Here is an 18,037-nt window from a genome sequence, read left to right as displayed (position 1 = left end):
TTCCCAATATTTATCTCTGGGGCAAAACTGGAGTCTTCCATTTCTTTGGCAATTCCCTGGAGTCTCTCACTTTCCAGCTTTTTAAAAGCTCCTCTCCCTTCTTTCTTTAGAGTTTATTGGAAGTCTGTCTTGGCACAGACCCTCCCTCTCAGGGACAAGGAGAGTGAGGTGTAGACAGGGTAGGTTGGGACACAAGGTCTAGAGGAGTGTGTGTCCCCGCCTGTGGCTTCCCCGAACCCAGATCCTCATTTGTGCTGGGAGTGGGGCTGAGCCCAGACAGGCAGAGAACCGCTGGGCCACCCGTGCCCCCCAAGAAGGACCTGAAGGTTATCTCCTTAGCAGATACTCCTCCAAACTGGGGATGTAGGGCTTGGAAACTAGAAAATGCAAGGTTTGAGGGAGAGGAAAGAACAAGCCCAGCAATACACAGAGCTCTGTGTATTCAGAGGGAAGTTGGCAGGGCTGTGTTCGGGCAGAGAAACTCCGAGTGGTACAAAGGGACGTGCTCAGAGTGGAGAAATCATGCTAATTGTCTGCACCAGAGCTGGAGAACGCCACCCAAAATGAAGAGAGAAAGGAGAGCCCTGTCCAGAGTTTCCAGGGCCCTGAGCCTCACTCCTTTGGTCTACCTGCTTCTGATCCAGCCAGGTAGGACATCCAAAGGGTAAGAAAGGGTCTAGAGAAAGACCCAGGGCTTTCAAAGGAGAGGGAGGGGAAAGTCAAGGGCTTGAATGCTTTGGGACGGGAGGAGGGGAGAGAGTGCAGCTGTCGTGGGAAGCATCTCAGTGAATCCAGGCATTAGTGTTGAATGTATTTCTTCATTCTGGGTGCCTCCCGCCCGCCCGGCCCCTGGCCCCCTCCCCCAAAAGCCTGCATGACTTTGGAGCTCCCACGGCATTCAGTGCATTAGATGGAGGGCACCATGCCACTTCTTATGGGATGACTCGTTGGCGTGGGCCAGTGCAGCATTCTTTCCAGGGGATTATGGTGAGGCTTGGTGGGAGGGGCAAGGGAAATCTTGCTTTTATGTTTCCCCAGACCCTCATCCTGGCTTCTTGAGCATATCATGAGCAATGAAAGAAGCTTTGGATATAATGAGCCTCCTGATTTGAGATAGTAATTCCAACCTATCCCTAATTCACTCCATGTCATAGACATCTACCTCCTGTTAGCGCCCCCTATCAACTCCTTGGAGAACTGATCTTATTTTTTTTTTTTAATTCATCTTATTTTAACACTAGTTGTATTTATTTTTTAACACCCACGCACAATTATAGAAAGCCTAAGAAGGCACAACTTAATGGAGCAAACCGATGCAGAGATCATTTATGTATAACGCAGGCTAGTATGAGTCAGATATGCAATAAAACATACGAATCAGAGAAAGGTCACATACCCCCATCTAGGAAGCTACTGTTACTGGTGCAAGATGAAAGTGGGAGAATATCAGGGGAAATTTCCCGGTAGAAGGAATGTCTGCACTGAATTTTAAAGGATAAGGAACAGACAGGAGTGTGAGTGGGCATTATTTTTGAGGAAATGGGCAAAGGTCAACAGCTTGGAATAGCATCATGTGTTTAGGTAGAACCCGGTAATTTATCACTGCTAGAGAGGAAAGTAGGAATTGAGTTAGACAGGAGCCTTGTAAAGATCTCAAAAGCCTGGAATATAATCTACAAATATGGATGGAAAGGGCAATTGAATGGTTTTTAATTTGGGGACTGGCAGGAGATATGTACATTTCAGACAGTGTACAAGTCTGAAGTAAAGCGCTGGAGGGGAAGCTGGAGGCAAATAAAATAGGAAAGGAAGCTTGTATTATTTTTAGGATATCTGCAACAAAGTGCCACAATGGGGTAGCTGAAACAACAGAAATTCATTGCCTCACAGTTCTGGAAGCCAGAAGTTGGAGATCAAGATGTTGCCAGGGCCATCCATGCTCCCTTTGACGGTATCAGGAAGGAATTTCCCAGCTCTCTCTTCAAGCTTTGCATAGTTCTTTGGCTTGTGGCAGCAGAACTTTAATCCTTGGGTGGCTTTGCATGTCTATATCCAAATTTCCCATTTTGTAAGGATGTATGCTAAAGTAGGCCCACCCTACTCCAGTGTGATCTCATCTTAACAACAGATCTGCAATGACCAAATTAAATTAAATTTACAGCTTTGCCAAGTAATTTCGTAATCTACCAAGTAAGTTCATATTCTGAGATACTGGGAATAGGCCTTCCCTGTACGAATAACAAAGGTACCCACTACAACGTCTTGGAATAACTCAGAAGAGAAATAATGTGCACCTGAGTTACAATAAAGATAGAGGGAATTAGACATATTGAGATAATATTTTGGAGGTAAAGTCAAGATCTAATGATTGACAGGAATTTAGAGGATCCAGAGAGGTACGTAGGGTTTCTAGGTGAAACTTTAGACAAAAAATGAGATAGGGTTGAAGAATATAGTGATCAGTATTGCACATGTTTAGGTTGCAGTTACCTTTCTGTCTCTGAGACAAAATACCTGAGGAAAGCAACTAAAAGGAGGAAAGTTATTTTGGTTTACAGTTTCAGAGGTTTCAGTAAATGGCTTGTTGGCTCCACTGATTTTAGGCTAGTGACAAAACAGACACATCCTAGTGGGAGGGCATAACAGAGTAAAGCTGTTTCCCTATGGTAGCCAGGAAGTGAAGAGTGAAAAGAAGGAGTCAGAGTCAAGACACACCTTTCAAAGTTGCACACCAGTGATATACTACCTCCAACTGGGTCTCACCCACCTCATAATAACCTATTAGACTATGAACTCATCAATGGCTCAATCAGATTACTTAGTAAAGTTAGTGTTCTTATCACCCAATCACTTCTCTAGGCCTCATCTCTGAACACTATTACATTGGGGATCAAGTTTTAATAAATAAGCTTTTCAGGGGACATAATTGGCCAGGCTGGGTGGCAGACACCTGCAATCCCAGGATACTAAGGAGGCTGAGGCAGGAGAACTATCTCAAGTCTGAGACCAGCTTGGGGGAACTGGTACATATATAATACATATGGCTTGTCTCTGTTTTTTTTTTTTTCAGCTATATAATAAAACAAGAAAAATGGAGGGACATAGAAGGGAACTTTTGCTAAACTATATCTCTGGTGCAATCACTTCTACTAATTCTATTGGCTAGAGTTCAGTTACATGGTCATACCTTACCACAAAGGAAGCTGGGAAATGTAGCTTTTAAGATTGGCACTAACAGAAGGATTGGACCACATGGACCTGGATTTAAAGATTTATTTTATGTCTTGAGTTATGACAACAATCACCATGCTAGCCTCAGGCAAATAAGTCTTTATTTTTTAATATTTATGTTTATTAGTACATATTTGCAGTATGTAATGATTACATTCCTATTGGAGTGTTAATAACACATCTCAATTATTTTTAGTCCCTTTCCCCTTCAAATAACAGTTTTTTTATTGTTATTATTATTCATATTTATAACACGTAAGTGACAGTCTTTAATGCTCTGGCCCTAGTATGGACAAATAACGTTTTTTTAACCTCATCACAATCCAGTTCATGGAGCAAACAAAGCTTTTACAGAGGCCAGAATGTGGACAAACCTAAATGCAGCTGTAAATTTAATAATCTGAGTTTCAAGGTTTTGCTCGCCGGCATCCTACAGTTATATATTCCTCTAGGGATCCAATAGAAACAAGTTCCCTGCCTGGGTGCTACTCTTTTCAGTCATAAATTCACCTCCATGTTATAGACGCTGACTTTTTAAAAAATTATAATTGAAAATCACCCATAGGAAAATGCGGTTAGCATAAAGATACAGTTTGATGAACCTTTAAAGAAGAGTGCAAACCCATGTAACCAGCAACCCAGATCAAAACAGAATACAGCGCTTTAGTTCCCAGAATTACCCTCATGGTATCTCAATTAGTAGTGTCCTCTCTTCATGATTTCGGTGGTATTCTAACTTCTAATACAGATTAGTTCTGCACGTCTTTGAACTTTATATATGGAATTCTATGTATGCATTTTTTATGTTTGGCTTCTTTTGTTAAACACCAATTTTGTAAGCTTTATCTAGATTTTTAAATTTTAGTTTGTTTGGTGTCATTGCTGTATGGTATTTCAGTGTATGAATATACCATAATTTACTTATCTATTCAACATTGATAATAGTTTTTGTTGTTTCCAAACCAATCCAACCAACTCAGCACCAGTGGGGCTTCATGAATAAGAGATGGTAAACCATTCTAACACACATTTCTCCTACAGATAAACCAAGTAGTAGAATTTCTTAGTTATAGGGTGTTTTAGTATACTATCAATTACTATGACAAATACATGAGACCAGGTAACTTTATAAAGTAAAAAGTTTGGTTAAGCTCACAGTTCTGAAGGTTTAGGAGCACGGTGCCAGCATCAGCTTGGTCCTGGTAAAGATGTTATGGCACATGGGAGGGAGAGCTCACATGGTGAGACGGGAAGCTAGAGCATGACTAAAGACTAGTGAGAGTCCCATGATAACTATATGAATCTTTTCCAAGGGGATGCACCAATGCTCTAAGGGCTTCCCACTAAGCTCCACCCTTTAAAGTTCCACCACCTCTTAAAATCATCACACTGAGGATCAGGCTTCCAAAACACAAATCCTTGGGGGAAACACTTATATCATCTCCAATCCAGAGGATAAAGTATATGTATGTTTAGGTTGGTAGACATGGCCTGTTTTCAAAGTGGTTGCGTCAGTGTAGACTCTCAGCAACATAAATGAGAGTTCCATGTGATCCACATTTTCACCAACAATTATATTTTCTGTTTTGATTTTGGCTACTCTAGGAAGTATACAATGATGTCAAATGATAGTTGTTTAACAGTGCATTTTATGACAATTACTTAAATTGAGTTTTTTTCATATTTTTGTTAGCTGTTTGGATATCCTTTTTTGTGAAATATCTATTCCAAGTCTTTTGCACATTTTTCTGGGGAATGGCTGGATTTTATTTCATATTATTGATTTGTAGGAGTCTATATTTTGGGTGTTATTATATTATAAATGCATTACAGCTGTCTCTTCCTGCTCTGTGGCTTGCTTTTTCACTCTCTAGTGGTGACTTTTTTAATGAATGAAAGCTCTTAATTTTATTGTGTTGAATATATCTTTTTTATGGTTACCACCTTCTTTTTTTTCTTTTACTTTTGATTTTTTTTTAAACAGAGTCTTACTATATAATTCACTGGCCTTGAGCTCACTGGATAGCCCAGGTTGGCCTCAAGCTCACAGCAATCCTCCTCCCTCATCCTCCCAAGTGCTGGGAATATAGGTGTGCACCACCACACCTGGTTGGTTACCACTTTCGTGTCTTGTTTGAGATCTGTGTCTGCTTCAAGTCACAGAGATATTCTCCTCGGTTTTCTTTTTAAAATGTTATTGTTTCCATGTTCATGTTTATATCTACAATCAGTCTACTTAGAATCAATATTTATATAAGGTATGAGGTAAGGGTCAAGATTTTTTTTTTTTCCCTACATGGCCCAGCACTATTTATTTGAAACAACAACTGTTACCATAGTAAGTTCAGACAACTGGTTGCTCAAACACCAGTACTTCACGCTGGGCATGGTAGCACACGCCTGTAATACCAGCACGTGGGAGGCTGAGACAGGAGGATCATTGCAAGTTCGAGACCAGCATGGGCTATAAAATGAGCTCAAGGCCAGCCTGAACTGCATAGTGAGACCCTGTCTCAAAAAAAAAAAAAAAAAAAAAAAAAAAAGACCCCTACTTCAGAGAAAAGAATAGGTCTGAGGCAAGAAGACTGCTGAGAGTTTGAGGCCAGCTTGGGCTACATAGTGAATTCAAGGCCAGCCTTAACTACGTAGTGAGACTCTGTCTCAAAAAAAGAAAAAAAAAGATTTGGAGAAAAGAAGTCAGGTTTATTCAAGGGCCAGCACTGAAAAAGTGGAATCTTTATCCTCCAGGGTATTTCCTTTTTTGTTTCTTCCTCTTGTTTGAAACACTGGGATGTCACAATTGGCCTCCAGCTACTGGGCCAGCTCCTGTACTTCTTTTAGACAGACAATATTACTTTTCTGTAAGTTAAACTTCACATCAATTTACTGATAGTATTTTGTGATAGTTGATGCAGAGAAAGAATAAAAGCCATTGATGTTCTGGGTTCTGTGAATCTAAAGAAATATTTACCAGTTAACACCTTAACCATTTAGGTGTGGCTTCTCCTTTTAGGATTTACAGTGCTGGACCAAAAAGGGGAACATAATATTTCTGAAGGGAGGCCAACAACCTTGTGAAGGGCAATGGGAGGGAGATAGGACAGTAATTTTGCCAAGAACAAATCCTAAGGAGTGGCCCTAATCCACAGCGAAACCCACACCCTTTCTTCGCTGTACTACTGTGTCGTCTTTGTCATGAACTGAGAGATCAGATATAAGTCTGGTTTTAGATGCTCTATTCTGTCCTCTTGATCTGTTTTTGTGCCAATATAAAAACAGACACCTGACTCTGGATTGGTATTGTAGTAAATTATAGATCAGTTTGCGAGAGATGACAGCTTAACAATAGTGACTGTTCCAATCGATAAACATGGAAATTTTTTTTTTGTAATACTGGAGATTGACCCCAGAGCCTTGTACATGCTAGTGAAGTGCTTCACCTTTGAGCTACATCCCCAGACCATTTTATTTTATTTTATTTTATGATAGAGTCTACATACATTGCTCAGGATGGCCTTGAACTTGCAATCTCCTTTCCTCATCCTTCTGAGTAGGTAGAATTGTAAGTGTGTGCTACCATGTCCGGTTCTATGTGCTATCCTAATACGTATGTGTTAGGTGCATATGCATTCCTCAACATTTCTGCTCCTTAGAATGTAGATAAAAATCTCCCAACCCTGTCTTCTTGGATGCCAATGGTCTTCTTTATAGTTTTGGTTTCCTAATTTTTTCCCACATTTCTGAATGACTGACACTTCGAACAACTGCACACTTTTATAGTCCCTTATAGGCTTCAACAGGATGACATAAGAATATAACCCAACAATACCATCATTTATACAATAAGCAATGGACCTATACAGTAGTAACAGGAGTATTTTCTTGAATTATTGATAATTAGGAAGAATATTGAAAACCAAAAGGAGAAAACAGCATGCTTTTCCACTTAAAACACCAAGCCATGTGCTGCCCTGACTATTATGAATAGTTCTGGTCACTACACCTCAGAAAGGAAAATACTGTACTACTAGAGTCAGAGAAAGCTCCAGAGTCTGCTGGGTGAAGGGATGGAGGATTTCTTTCTGAAGACAGACACAAACAAATAAAAAATCCTTCAGATAAAGGCAGTAACTACAGTCCTTGGTATTGGAGAGTATAGATAAATTGTAGAAAGACCACATCCTGGAATACAAGTTTGGGCCCATCCCACTGAACCCCACTCCCACCCCCAAGTGAACCTAGAGCTTTCACACTGAGCTACAGCCTCAGCCCTTTTTAATTATTTTTTACATTGAGACAGAGTCTCATTAAGCTGCCCAGGCAGGACTTGAACTTGTGATTCTCCTGCTACAGCCTCTTTCAGTACTAGGATTACAAGTGTGCACCATTGTGCCATTTCTCATCAATGCTTTTAAAAGATAAATTTAAGGAAACTTTTGCCTATCCAAGGGAGCCCACAAAAATGAATAGATGGTGATTTCTTTCAGGGAAGAAGCTATGAAGGGAGCCCAAGGCTCTGTGCATATATGTTCTTATACTTTGAATTTGACACTTCTTAATATCAAAATCCTACTTGTGGATGAGCCAGCAAGCTAACTCAGCACATATTGTTCAGGTTGACAGGAGCATCTTTTTTTTTTTTTTCCTGAGACAGGGTCTTGCTATGCAGTTCACGCAGGCCTTGAGTCCACTTTGTTGCCCAGGGTGGCCTCAAATTTGCAATGGTCCTTCTGCCTCTGCCTCCCACGTGTTGGGATTACAGGCGTGCATGACAGGAACATCTTGTGAAGATGCTCATCTTTTGTTCAGGTTCTAGTAGGAACAGAAACTTTGTACATGTGATGCCTCAGAGGCAATGATGAAGTTAATTACTCTCCAGGCTGAATAGTCCTAGTCCCTTTTATGCATTTTGGGACTGGCATTATTAGCCATTTCCTCACTTTTGCATCCTGTCTTGGCTCCTGTCCCAATTCTCTGTGTCTTTTGAAGGTTGTGAAACCCTGAACTTAGCATGGATTCTGATTCTGGATAGAGTCTTTGGTAAACAGTGCCTGCTCAGCAAAATGCCCTCTGTGTCAGCTTCTGTAAAAACCTGCTGCACTCAGTTATGGGCATGTGCACATGCAGCTCTACTCATGAGCCGACCTACGTTCCCAGGCATGAGAGGGGCACCATCTAGACCAGGGTAAGGCAATCCATGGGCCGCAGCTTCCCCACTGCTTTTATCCAGAATAAATCAAGTTTAAATTGGCAGAAAAGCTGGGGATATAGCTCAGCGGCTCAGCAGCTGCCTGACAAGCATGAGTTTCAGTCCCAGTATGAAACAAAACAAAACAAATAAAATAAAATAGGCAGAAAAAGCAGAATTTCAGGGGAAAGACATCACAAAATGGCCAGTTGGAGTGTGGAGTGGAATAGAAGGTCACAGCCAGAGAATCTCCAGAGAGGTTAGAGACTATTAAGGGAGAAAAGGAATCCCTTCCATTTGCCCTGGGGATTAGGACTGTCACTGTTTAGCCCCGTGGAAGAAGGAACTGAGAAACCTCAGAGTTTGGTGCTTCAGATCTCAGTTTTCCATTGCTAAAATGAAACACATTGGGCTGGGGACTTTATAAAGAAATAGGTTTATTTAGCTCAGAGATTTGGAGGCAGAAAGTTCAAACAGCATGGCACTGGCTCTGACAAGGGCTGTCCATCACAGCAGATGGATTAGCAAGTACATGGAAGAAGAAGAGATCAAATGGTGAAACAGGAAGCTAGAAAGTAGGGGCGGGCAGTCTCCTTCCTTTATAGCAGTTTTTTTCTCAAGAATTAACTCTGGGTCCCAGGATAACTGCCTTAATCCCATCCAAGGGCGGTGTTCCCTGTCATCTAATCTACTCTACCTCTTAAAGGTTTCACCACCTCTTAATATTGCTACATTGGGAAGTAAGCTTCCAGCACATAAACCCTTGGGGGACAAACTATATTTAAACCACAGCAAGAGCAATATATATATATATATATATTAAACTTCAGGAGGGCCTTGCACATACAAGCCTCGTGTGCACACCACACCATTTCAGGCTGGGTTTTGAGAAGTAGACCTTCTCTAACTATCACTCTGTGGTCTTTAGTGAAGCTTCACTGGTTTTCTCAGGACTACCTCAAATCATACACACCAAAGCCTATTTGCCTACTCACAAAAATCTGTAACTTGGGTTTCTAAATGAAGCCAAGCCTGGAACCTAGCAGTTGCTAGGCAAGGAATCCTATTTAAAGAACCACACAAATTAAAAGTTGGGAAAAAGAAATGTGTGGGTCATGTGGGCAAATGGATTTCATTCTGCTACAGAGAGCCATAGGGATTTCTAGCGGCCTCAAATGACGGGGGAAGATTGGAGTCAGTTCCTCACCACCTCTTCTACCTAAGCAAATAAGCTAGAAACATATTTAATTTATTTTCATTTTTATGTAAGATTTGTGGGGACAAAAATAGCTTCAATAGAAAATGTTTAGAAATATCATATTGTTTCATTCTACTTCCCCCAGATTAAGACTTCCCATCAGCAAGCATACAACATTCAGATATTAGCTGGGTGTGATGGGACATGCTTATAATCCTAGCATCCTGGGAGACTGAGGCAGGAGGATCCCAAGTTCAAGCCCAGCCTGGGCAACTTAGCAACTCAATAAGACCCTGTCTCAAAATTTAAAAATTTTTAAAAAGGCTGAAGATATAGCTTAGTGTGAAGGTACTAGTTAAATTCTCAGTACAAAAAAAAAAAAGTCAACACCCACACATAGGGCAGCTTTAATCATTAGCATCATATTTTCCATTCTTAAGGTTATATGATTCTCACATACCTGACTAGTGATGAATAAGAGAGTGCTTTCAAAGGAAGCACTTTGAAACCATTGCGTTCCACTGTTTCATTATACAGAGGAGGAAACTGAGGCTAAGAGAGGGGAAACAGAGTCAAGTGGCAAAGATGAGGCACTTACCACTTAACAATGCAGCTATTCCAAAAGTGGACCATATAAGAAAGTGGAACAGAATTGCAATTGCTTTGATTGCCTCAATCCATCTTTTGGTTCAATTATTTCTTGATTTGGTCTGGGCTCTTTAGCCCCAAGGAGGGGAATGAGAAAAAGAAAGTACAGCTCAGCTTCCCCGACTCTAATCTGCAGCAATAGCAGAGTGAGAAATAAGAATGAGGAAAGAGAACTTCAAAGGGAAGGACCAAGGAAGCAGCTGGAGTTCCGAAGGGACCGCCAGTCTGGTGTGTACGTGTGTCTCCTCACCTAAACTCACCTCTGTTCCCAATTAGCATTTTCCCCAAAAGAGCTTCTCTGGGGTGGTTGCAAAGCTCTCCCTGGCCAGGTGACACTAATGAACAGCATCTGTTCAGGCCCTAAAGTTCCTAAGAGGTCTTGGAATATGAGATGCGTCTAATGGACATCCATTAGACAAGGTGGTAAAATCCTAGAATCACAGAGCTGGAAGAAACAATGAGACCATCCAGCCAGCTATTCATATTACCTGTGAGCAATCTAAACCCTACACAGACAAGTGAGATCTCCTAAGTCATACAACGCAGCAATGGGGCACCTATCTCTAGGGCTCAGCCTTGTGTTCTTTCCCACCATACAACAAAGAATTGGATATTGTGCTGGATACAATCCTATGGATGTGATAAGGCAGTTATAGTTACTATTATTATTACTATTCTTATTTTATAAATGAGAAGGAGGAGGCTTAGAAAGACTGCTTGCCCAAATCTATGCAACCAGTAAGTGGCAGGGTCCAGCCTTGCAAGGCCATCTGATTTTATTTTATTTTATTATTTATTTTGGTGCCAGGAATCAAACTCACGACCTCTGCTTGCCAGGCAAGCACTGTGCCAATGGGTTATACCTCCAGCAAGGCCGTCTGATTTTAAATTCTTTGTTCTACCCAGTCAGGTCCCTCTTCTATCAGAAATACAAACTGGACTGGAGTTAGAGTGAACTTCTGAAATTGCCTACCCAGTTGCAGAACTATGCCAGGATAAGAATAGGGGAGGCTCTTGATGAAAAAGGTCATGGCTTCAGGTCCTTAAACTTTCCCTGTATTAGCATCATCTTGTGACATGTTCTTTTCTTCCAAAACTTATTTTCCTGTGCTTTCTCCATCTCCTGATACCCCAATCCCCAATCAAGAAGAAAACTAACTCATCATGATGTCTAATGGCCTGCAAGCTTCCGGAGATAGGGATATCTCTCTGCTTTGCTCTTGATTTATCTGAAAGCCATAGAAAGTATGTGGCACATAGAAGGTGCTCTGTAGGTATTTCTGTGAATGGAGTTCACGGAGCAGGGACTAAGTGGAATCTTCTACAAGAGGAAGGCCATGGGATAAGTGCCAGAAAGGCAGGTGGACAGAAGGAGGGCTATGGGTTCGCTGTGAGGCAAGGCCAAAGAGCAGAGGGCACAGATCTACTGTGGGAGGGGCGATGGCACCAGTAGGGAGGAAGCATGTGGCTGGGAGCAAAAGGCCCATGGGCCAAGGCACTGGGGGACTCAAGGATTTAAAGGTGGGAGTGGGCTAAGGCGCCGAGGGCCTGACCCAGCTCTCTTCCCCATGGATCTCTGTTCACAGACCCCCTAGAGGGGGTGAACATCACCAGCCCAGTGCGTTTGATCCATGGCACAGTGGGGAAGTCGGCACTGCTTTCCGTGCAGTACAGCAGCACCAGCAGTGACAAACCCGTAGTGAAGTGGCAGCTGAAACGGGACAAGCCGGTGACTGTGGTGCAGTCCCTTGGCACAGAGGTCATCGGCAACCTGCGCCCTGACTACCGAGACCGCATCCGGCTCTTTGAAAACGGTTCCCTGCTTCTCAGTGATCTGCAGCTGGCTGATGAAGGCACCTATGAGGTGGAGATCTCTATCACTGATGCCACTTTCACCGGGGAGAAGACCATCAACCTCACAGTGGATGGTAAAGCACTCTGCGGGGAAGGAGGTGGGACAGACCCGGGGCAGGGGCAGGGGCAGGATCAGCTAGACTCAGGGAAAACCAACACAAAAGCCATGAGGTGCACACCTGTCATCCCAGCTAATCTGAAGGCAGGAGGATCACAAGTTCGAGGTCAGCCTGAGCAACTTAGTGAGATCCCGTTTCAAAATAAAATAATAAAAAGGGTTAGGGATGTAGCTAAGCACTTTCTGGCTTCAATCCCCACTACTAAGGTGAATAAAATGACACTGGAGACCTGAGTTAACCAATGAATATTAGAAGTCAGCACACAGCACAGCTAATGTGAACAGAGTACTGATTGCATGCCAGGAACTATTCTAATACTTCATGTATCTCAACTCACTTAATGCTTGCAATAACATAGGGATGGTAATGTCATTCTCCCCATTTTTCAGATGAGGAAAGTAAAGCACAGAAAGGTTGAGGAACTTACCCAATCAACTGACAATGCCAAGATTTGAGCACAGACAGTTGGACCTAGGTTTCCCCTAACTAAAATGTCTTCTACTGGGTGAGTTTAAAACCTGAAAGCCCAGTGGTTGTGGAAAAGTATTTGGGAAGAAAGCAATAAAGGCAGACACCATGGCTCTCTTGCTCTGTATTGTTTCCCCCTATGACCAGTAGGCACTTCTATAACTAGTGAATGGAGTGGCTGATGGGAGAGGTCTGGACTAAGGCCCCCAAAGGGTTTCTCAGCCCACAGATTGAGCTATAATGTGCTGGAAGGTAGGGAGTAAAGGGAAGGGAGAAGCTTTGTAGTCTATGACTCACAGGTTCCTCCACCTCTGGGACTTAGTGCCCATTTCAAGGCCACAGGTGTTAGTGGCTTCAACCACAGTGCTGGAGCTCAGCGAGGCCTTCACTCTGAACTGCTCCCATGAGAATGGCACCAAGCCCAGCTACACCTGGCTGAAGGATGGCAAACCCCTCCTCAATGACTCGCGAATGCTCCTGTCCCCTGACCAAAAGGTGCTCACTATCACCCGCGTGCTCATGGAGGATGACGACCTGTACAGCTGCGTGGTGGAGAACCCCATCAGCCAGGTCCGCAGCCTGCCTGTCAAGATCACCGTGTACAGTGAGTCTCCCAGCCCGCTCCAACAGGCAGGTGCCCGTGGAGACTAAGGACATTCTAGAAAGCGGCCCTGGAGAGAAAAAAAGGGGGCGGGGATGGGCCAGCTATCCATGGAGGACAGAAACAGTGGGAAGTGGCTGTATTCCAGTCCCACCACTGACCACCATGCCGCCTGGGGCTCCTTTCCTCTTCCTTCTGTGGCCAGGAGCTCTGCTTGCAATGGCTGCTGCCCTACTCCAAAATCTCTCCCACCTCTTCTTCTCCTCCTCCTCCTCCTTCTCCTTCTCTCTGTCTCTCCCTCTCCTCTCTGTCTTTCTCTAGGAAGAAGCTCCCTCTACATCATCTTGTCGACAGGTGGCATCTTCCTCCTTGTGACACTGGTGACAGTCTGTGCTTGCTGGAAACCCTCCAAAAAGTCGAGGTAACTCCTCAAGTTCCACACCTTGAGCTCCCCAAACCTAAGCTCCATTCTGTTTTTAAATCTCTTAAAATACCTTTCCTCCCTGGACTGAGTACCTCACGCCAGGACATCTGTCTATTTCCTAGGGAACTGTGTTCTGTGCTCACTGCCTCTGACCCCCCCCAAGCACTGTTAATAATGCTTTCACTTGCATTTTGAGCTAGGCACCGTGTTGGGGTTAGCATGCATACTACCTTTTAAAACTGACTACTTGCAGTTTACTGATAAAGACACTGAGGTTCACACTGGATAAGGGACTTGCTGGTGTCACAGTGCTGGTGAAGCCTCAAGATGCAAACCTAGATGTGACTCATTCCAAAGCTCGTGAACTACCCGCTGGTCCCACCACATACAGCCTGTTGTCCTATCCCAAGCCCTCTCTTATGGCCTTCAGAACCTTCCCTGGGTCTTCCTCCCCAGATCTTCTCCTGCTCACATTCACCAGCTCTGTTTTTCATGGGGGGCTGTATCAATTTTTAGGAAGAAGAGAAAGCTGGAGAAGCAAAACTCCCTAGAATACATGGATCAGAATGATGACCGTCTGAAACCAGAAGGTGAGCATCCGCTCCTACAAACTCAGCCCATCGGCCCTCAGACCAGTGGGCTCTTGGGAAAAGGCAGGAGTGGGTGAGGTGAAGCCGGCTCCGCAGGGCCCCTTCCTACACCAGCTGCTCAGAGACTGCAGAGCAGGGAGAAACGCAGCCAAGGTAGGACCTGGCTGTTCAGATATGTTGGTAGAGGCTGTGACCGAGACCCTGATGGCCACTTGGGAGCAGAGTATAGGCGCTGACTGTTGGCCCGGGCCTGTACCTGGGCCAGCCACGCTGTTCTTTCCCCTATGCAGCAGACACCCTCCCACGAAGCGGGGAACAGGACCGGAAGAACCCCATGGCACTCTATGTTCTGAAGGACAAGGTGAGTAGCTCTAGTGGGGGCGCCCCATCCCAACACGCAGTGAGCTCCGCCGAATGCCAAGGAGTCATGCTATATTGTCCTTCACTGTGAGATATTCGTGTCGTCCCCATTTTAAAGATTAGAAAATATTGCTGAGACAGGAAATTATTGCACGGAATTAGGCAAGTAAATGGCAGATCTGGATTTGGAACCTAGGCTTTGGACACCAACTCTGGGGTTGTCCTCACTGTCCCAAGGCCGTGCCCGAGGCTGTCCAGTGCAGGTGGAAAGAGGAGTGACAAAGCAATCCATGCTTGTCAACCTTTACAGAACACTGATTATGTACCAGGGTCCATGCTGAGTGACACTTCATCAGAGAAATGCCAGACTGGTGTCGCCGCCTACTGGGAGGCTGGCGGTGCGGGTCTCCCCCTCGTAGCCCGGCGTCCTCTAACGGGGACGCGCTCCCGCGTGGGTCTGGCTGCCGCTGACCCCTGCGGCGTGTGTCTTTGCAGGACTCCCCAGAGTCCGAGGAGAACCCCGCTCCGGAGCCTAGGAGCACGTCGGAGCCCGGCCCTCCCGGCTACTCCGTGTCTCCGCCCGTGCCCGGCCGCTCGCCGGGGCTGCCCATCCGCTCCGCCCGCCGCTACCCGCGCTCCCCGGTGCGCTCCCCCGCCACCGCCCGGACGCACTCGTCGCCGCCGCGGGCTCCCAGCTCGCCCGGCCGCTCGCGCAGCGCCTCGCGCACACTGCGGACTGCGGGTGTGCACATAATCCGCGAGCAAGACGAGGCTGGCTCGGTGGAGATCAGCGCCTGATACCCGCTCCAGAGATACCCCTCCGGCACCCACGTGTGGAGCTGGCGGCCGGGAGGGCCAGGAAGTCGGGGTGCTACCGGCGAAGGGTGAGGGGGGTCAGGGCTGGGACGCAGGTGACTGGGGTGCAGACGTGTGTGAGCAAGAGCGGATGGGGGCGTTGCCTCGGCAAGGGAGCAATTTGATCTGGCGGTGGAACCAGGTTACCTTTGCTCTGGGTTTACCGGCTGTGCTCTCAGTGGGTATTGGGTTGTGCGCTCTTAGGACCGTATAGATTATTACATTTCCGGCTCAACCTCTAAAAGGGTCTCACGGAAACTAACATCAGTAACCTAACCCCCCACCCCACCCCATGACTATCCTGTGCTCTTCCTAGGGAGTCCTTATGCTTCCCACCCGCTTTCCTTTCACCCCAACCATCACCCAATTCCGTCAGCCTCTCCCCACATACACCATATTAGGGAGGCCCCTTGTCCAAAACATACAAAGGCGCTTCACTAAGGAAAAGCCAGTCAGGCGCCGGTTACTGGGGTACACAGGCTCTGCTGAGCACCAAGGAACTTTTGTGAACGCTGCAGCTTGGAGCACCTTCTCCAGACCCTGGGTGCTGGGTCTTACAAGGTGGTGAGGGAGGAGCCCAGGCACATTCCTTGGCCCCCCGACCTGGGCCTGCCAATGCAAAGCCTTCAGCCTCTGTGCTTGGCCTTTCCCCAAAGCCTCTCTCGGCGGCAGCGGTGGCGGTGGCGGCAGCATGCCATGCCAAGCATTCTTTGTCTCTGTTGGTGAAAAGAAGAAACGGGTGGGCTTACTTTTTTACATAAGTGGGTGCCCACTCTCCCCCCTCACCCAGAAAGCTAAATCAGATGAGTCTCACATTTGTGCCTTCTACCCTGCTTCCTTACAAAACAAGCCTTTCAAACAATCACTCTCCTAGGGACAGTTATAGAGTTTCCTCCAGCAGAAGGAAGTAAGATTCTAATCTAGGAGGAGGCTTAGTGCTCCCCAGTGTGTCAAGGCAACAATGCCCACCTATTCCTGGACCCTCAGATCCCAGGGCACTGGACAGGGCAGACTCCCTAATGATACTAATGCAAAATACTAAGAGGCTGGGCCATGCTCAGGCCACCACCTCTTTTTGAACAGTTTGGAGGAAGAAAGAGAAAGAGGCGTTGGGTGTTTGGGTGTGCCCTCCCTAGTGTCCTCAGAGGATCCTGCCTGCCTGGTCCCTCCTCAACTCCTGATCTTCAATTCTGACTTTCCCAGGAGCAAGTCCCAAAGCCGCAAGATCCACAACCTCCACACAGGGGCACACTGTGCCCCAGCCCCCAGGACACAAAGATTTCTCATTTTGCCCCCTGCCTTCATCTCCACAGCTCCCCTCTCACTGTGTGTCCCTGTGCACTTCGGCAGGCCCACTTGAGCAGTGTCTGCAGCTCCCCCAGGTAGCCTGGACTGCTCCCTTAGCCTTCCTGGGTGCTGTACCCAGGGTGGGGAAGGCTGCTCAGGCAAATGTGAGAGATGCAAGACTTGGAGAAGGGGTGCCTGCTGGTCAGCCTGAGACACAGAGGTGAAAATAGCGGTGATGAGCGTGTGCCATGCCCTGCTCCTGAATCCCTGAGCAGCCATCTTCCCAGGCTCAAGCCAAACCTGCCTTAAATTGGGGGGTCGGGTGGGGAGTAAGGGCGTGGTTTTCGGTTTTGTTTTGATCTTCATCTTTGTATTACTAGCATCTAGCAAAGTGCCTAGCACATACTGGATGCTCAATAAAGTTTTGATGAAATGAAAACTTTATTCCCTTCAAGCAGGAAAGCAAAATGAAAAACTTAGACATACCAATTATTTCCTTTTTCTCTATTCTTCTCATCTTCTTCCACCATCCTATACCTTCTTTTCAAACCTCAAACTGCCCACTCCAAAACCATCACCCATTCATTTACTCATTCACTCAGGGTTTTTTAAATCTATTCACAAACATTTATTTATCTTCCATTAACCAGGCCCTGTGCTAGACGCCGGTGTAACCATGCCATAATCCTTACCTAGAAGGCAATCTCATGGAGAAAGACAGATAAACGGATTATTACAACATAGTAAGATGCAGTGAGAGGGGTGGATACAAGGTGCTCTGGGACCATGTGGAAGAGTCATCTACTCACACTGGGGGTCATCAGTCAAGATATCTTGGAGAACAGGCCTGCACTTCACCTTAGAAAGACTAGGCAGGTTTATTAAAAGAGGAGAGGATACATTCTAAGCAGGAGAAACATATATAAAAGTCTGGGAGTGTGAAAGACATGGAGAATTCAAGATACCATGCCATGGGAGTGGACGAGATTATTTTAGGAGAATGTGTAGAGTGGAAAGTGATATGGGGTAAAGGTAGATCTCTGAAGACATCATCATGTGAAGTTATGTTAAAAGGACCTCACCCAGAAGGCTAAAAAGGTTGAGCCAGTGGGATAAGAGGAAAGAGAGGAGATAACGGCATCGTACAACCAAAGAAAAAGGTTTTGTCAGGCATAGTGGTGCATGCCTGTAACACCAGATACTCAAAGGCTGAC

At 45.4% G+C, this 18,037-nt stretch overlaps 1 protein-coding gene across 2 annotated transcripts; it reads left to right on the top strand.

Annotated features, from left to right (window-relative positions):
• Window positions 1–200: 200 nt before the first annotated feature.
• On the top strand, window positions 201–17,262 carry Hepacam (hepatic and glial cell adhesion molecule). Of its 2 annotated transcripts, none has more exons than XM_013510951.1 (7): window positions 201–648; window positions 12,023–12,193; window positions 13,029–13,310; window positions 13,629–13,728; window positions 14,248–14,321; window positions 14,612–14,682; window positions 15,177–17,262. In XM_013510951.1, exons 1-7 carry the CDS (start codon window positions 564–566, stop codon window positions 15,477–15,479), a joined length of 1,086 nt encoding a protein of 361 aa, XP_013366405.1. In that variant the 5' UTR covers window positions 201–563; the 3' UTR covers window positions 15,480–17,262. The 2 variants fall into 2 exon arrangements, with proteins under 2 accessions (XP_013366405.1, XP_005378504.1); XM_005378447.2 differs by having other exon boundaries at window positions 202–648; window positions 11,852–12,193.
• Window positions 17,263–18,037: the final 775 nt, after the last annotated feature.

This window comes from Chinchilla lanigera, unplaced genomic scaffold, assembly GCF_000276665.1.
Source record: "Chinchilla lanigera isolate Chin_1 unplaced genomic scaffold, ChiLan1.0 scaffold00011, whole genome shotgun sequence".
In the NCBI taxonomy this organism is placed as follows: Eukaryota; Metazoa; Chordata; class Mammalia; order Rodentia; family Chinchillidae; genus Chinchilla; species Chinchilla lanigera.
The sequence above is the reverse complement of the archived record's forward strand: the minus strand, read 5'-3'. Positions and strand labels throughout refer to the sequence as shown.

Excerpts from the sequence above, each read along its gene's own strand:
- Hepacam (XM_005378447.2), top strand. The coding sequence starts at position 564 with ATGAAGAGAGAAAGGAGAGCCCTGTCCAGAGTTTCCAGGGCCCTGAGC. Across the intron at positions 649-11,851 it reads CCTGCTTCTGATCCAGCCAG|ACCCCCTAGAGGGGGTGAAC; the intron begins GTAGGACATCCA and ends CTCTGTTCACAG. Across the intron at positions 14,683-15,176 it reads TCTATGTTCTGAAGGACAAG|GACTCCCCAGAGTCCGAGGA; the intron begins GTGAGTAGCTCT and ends GTGTCTTTGCAG.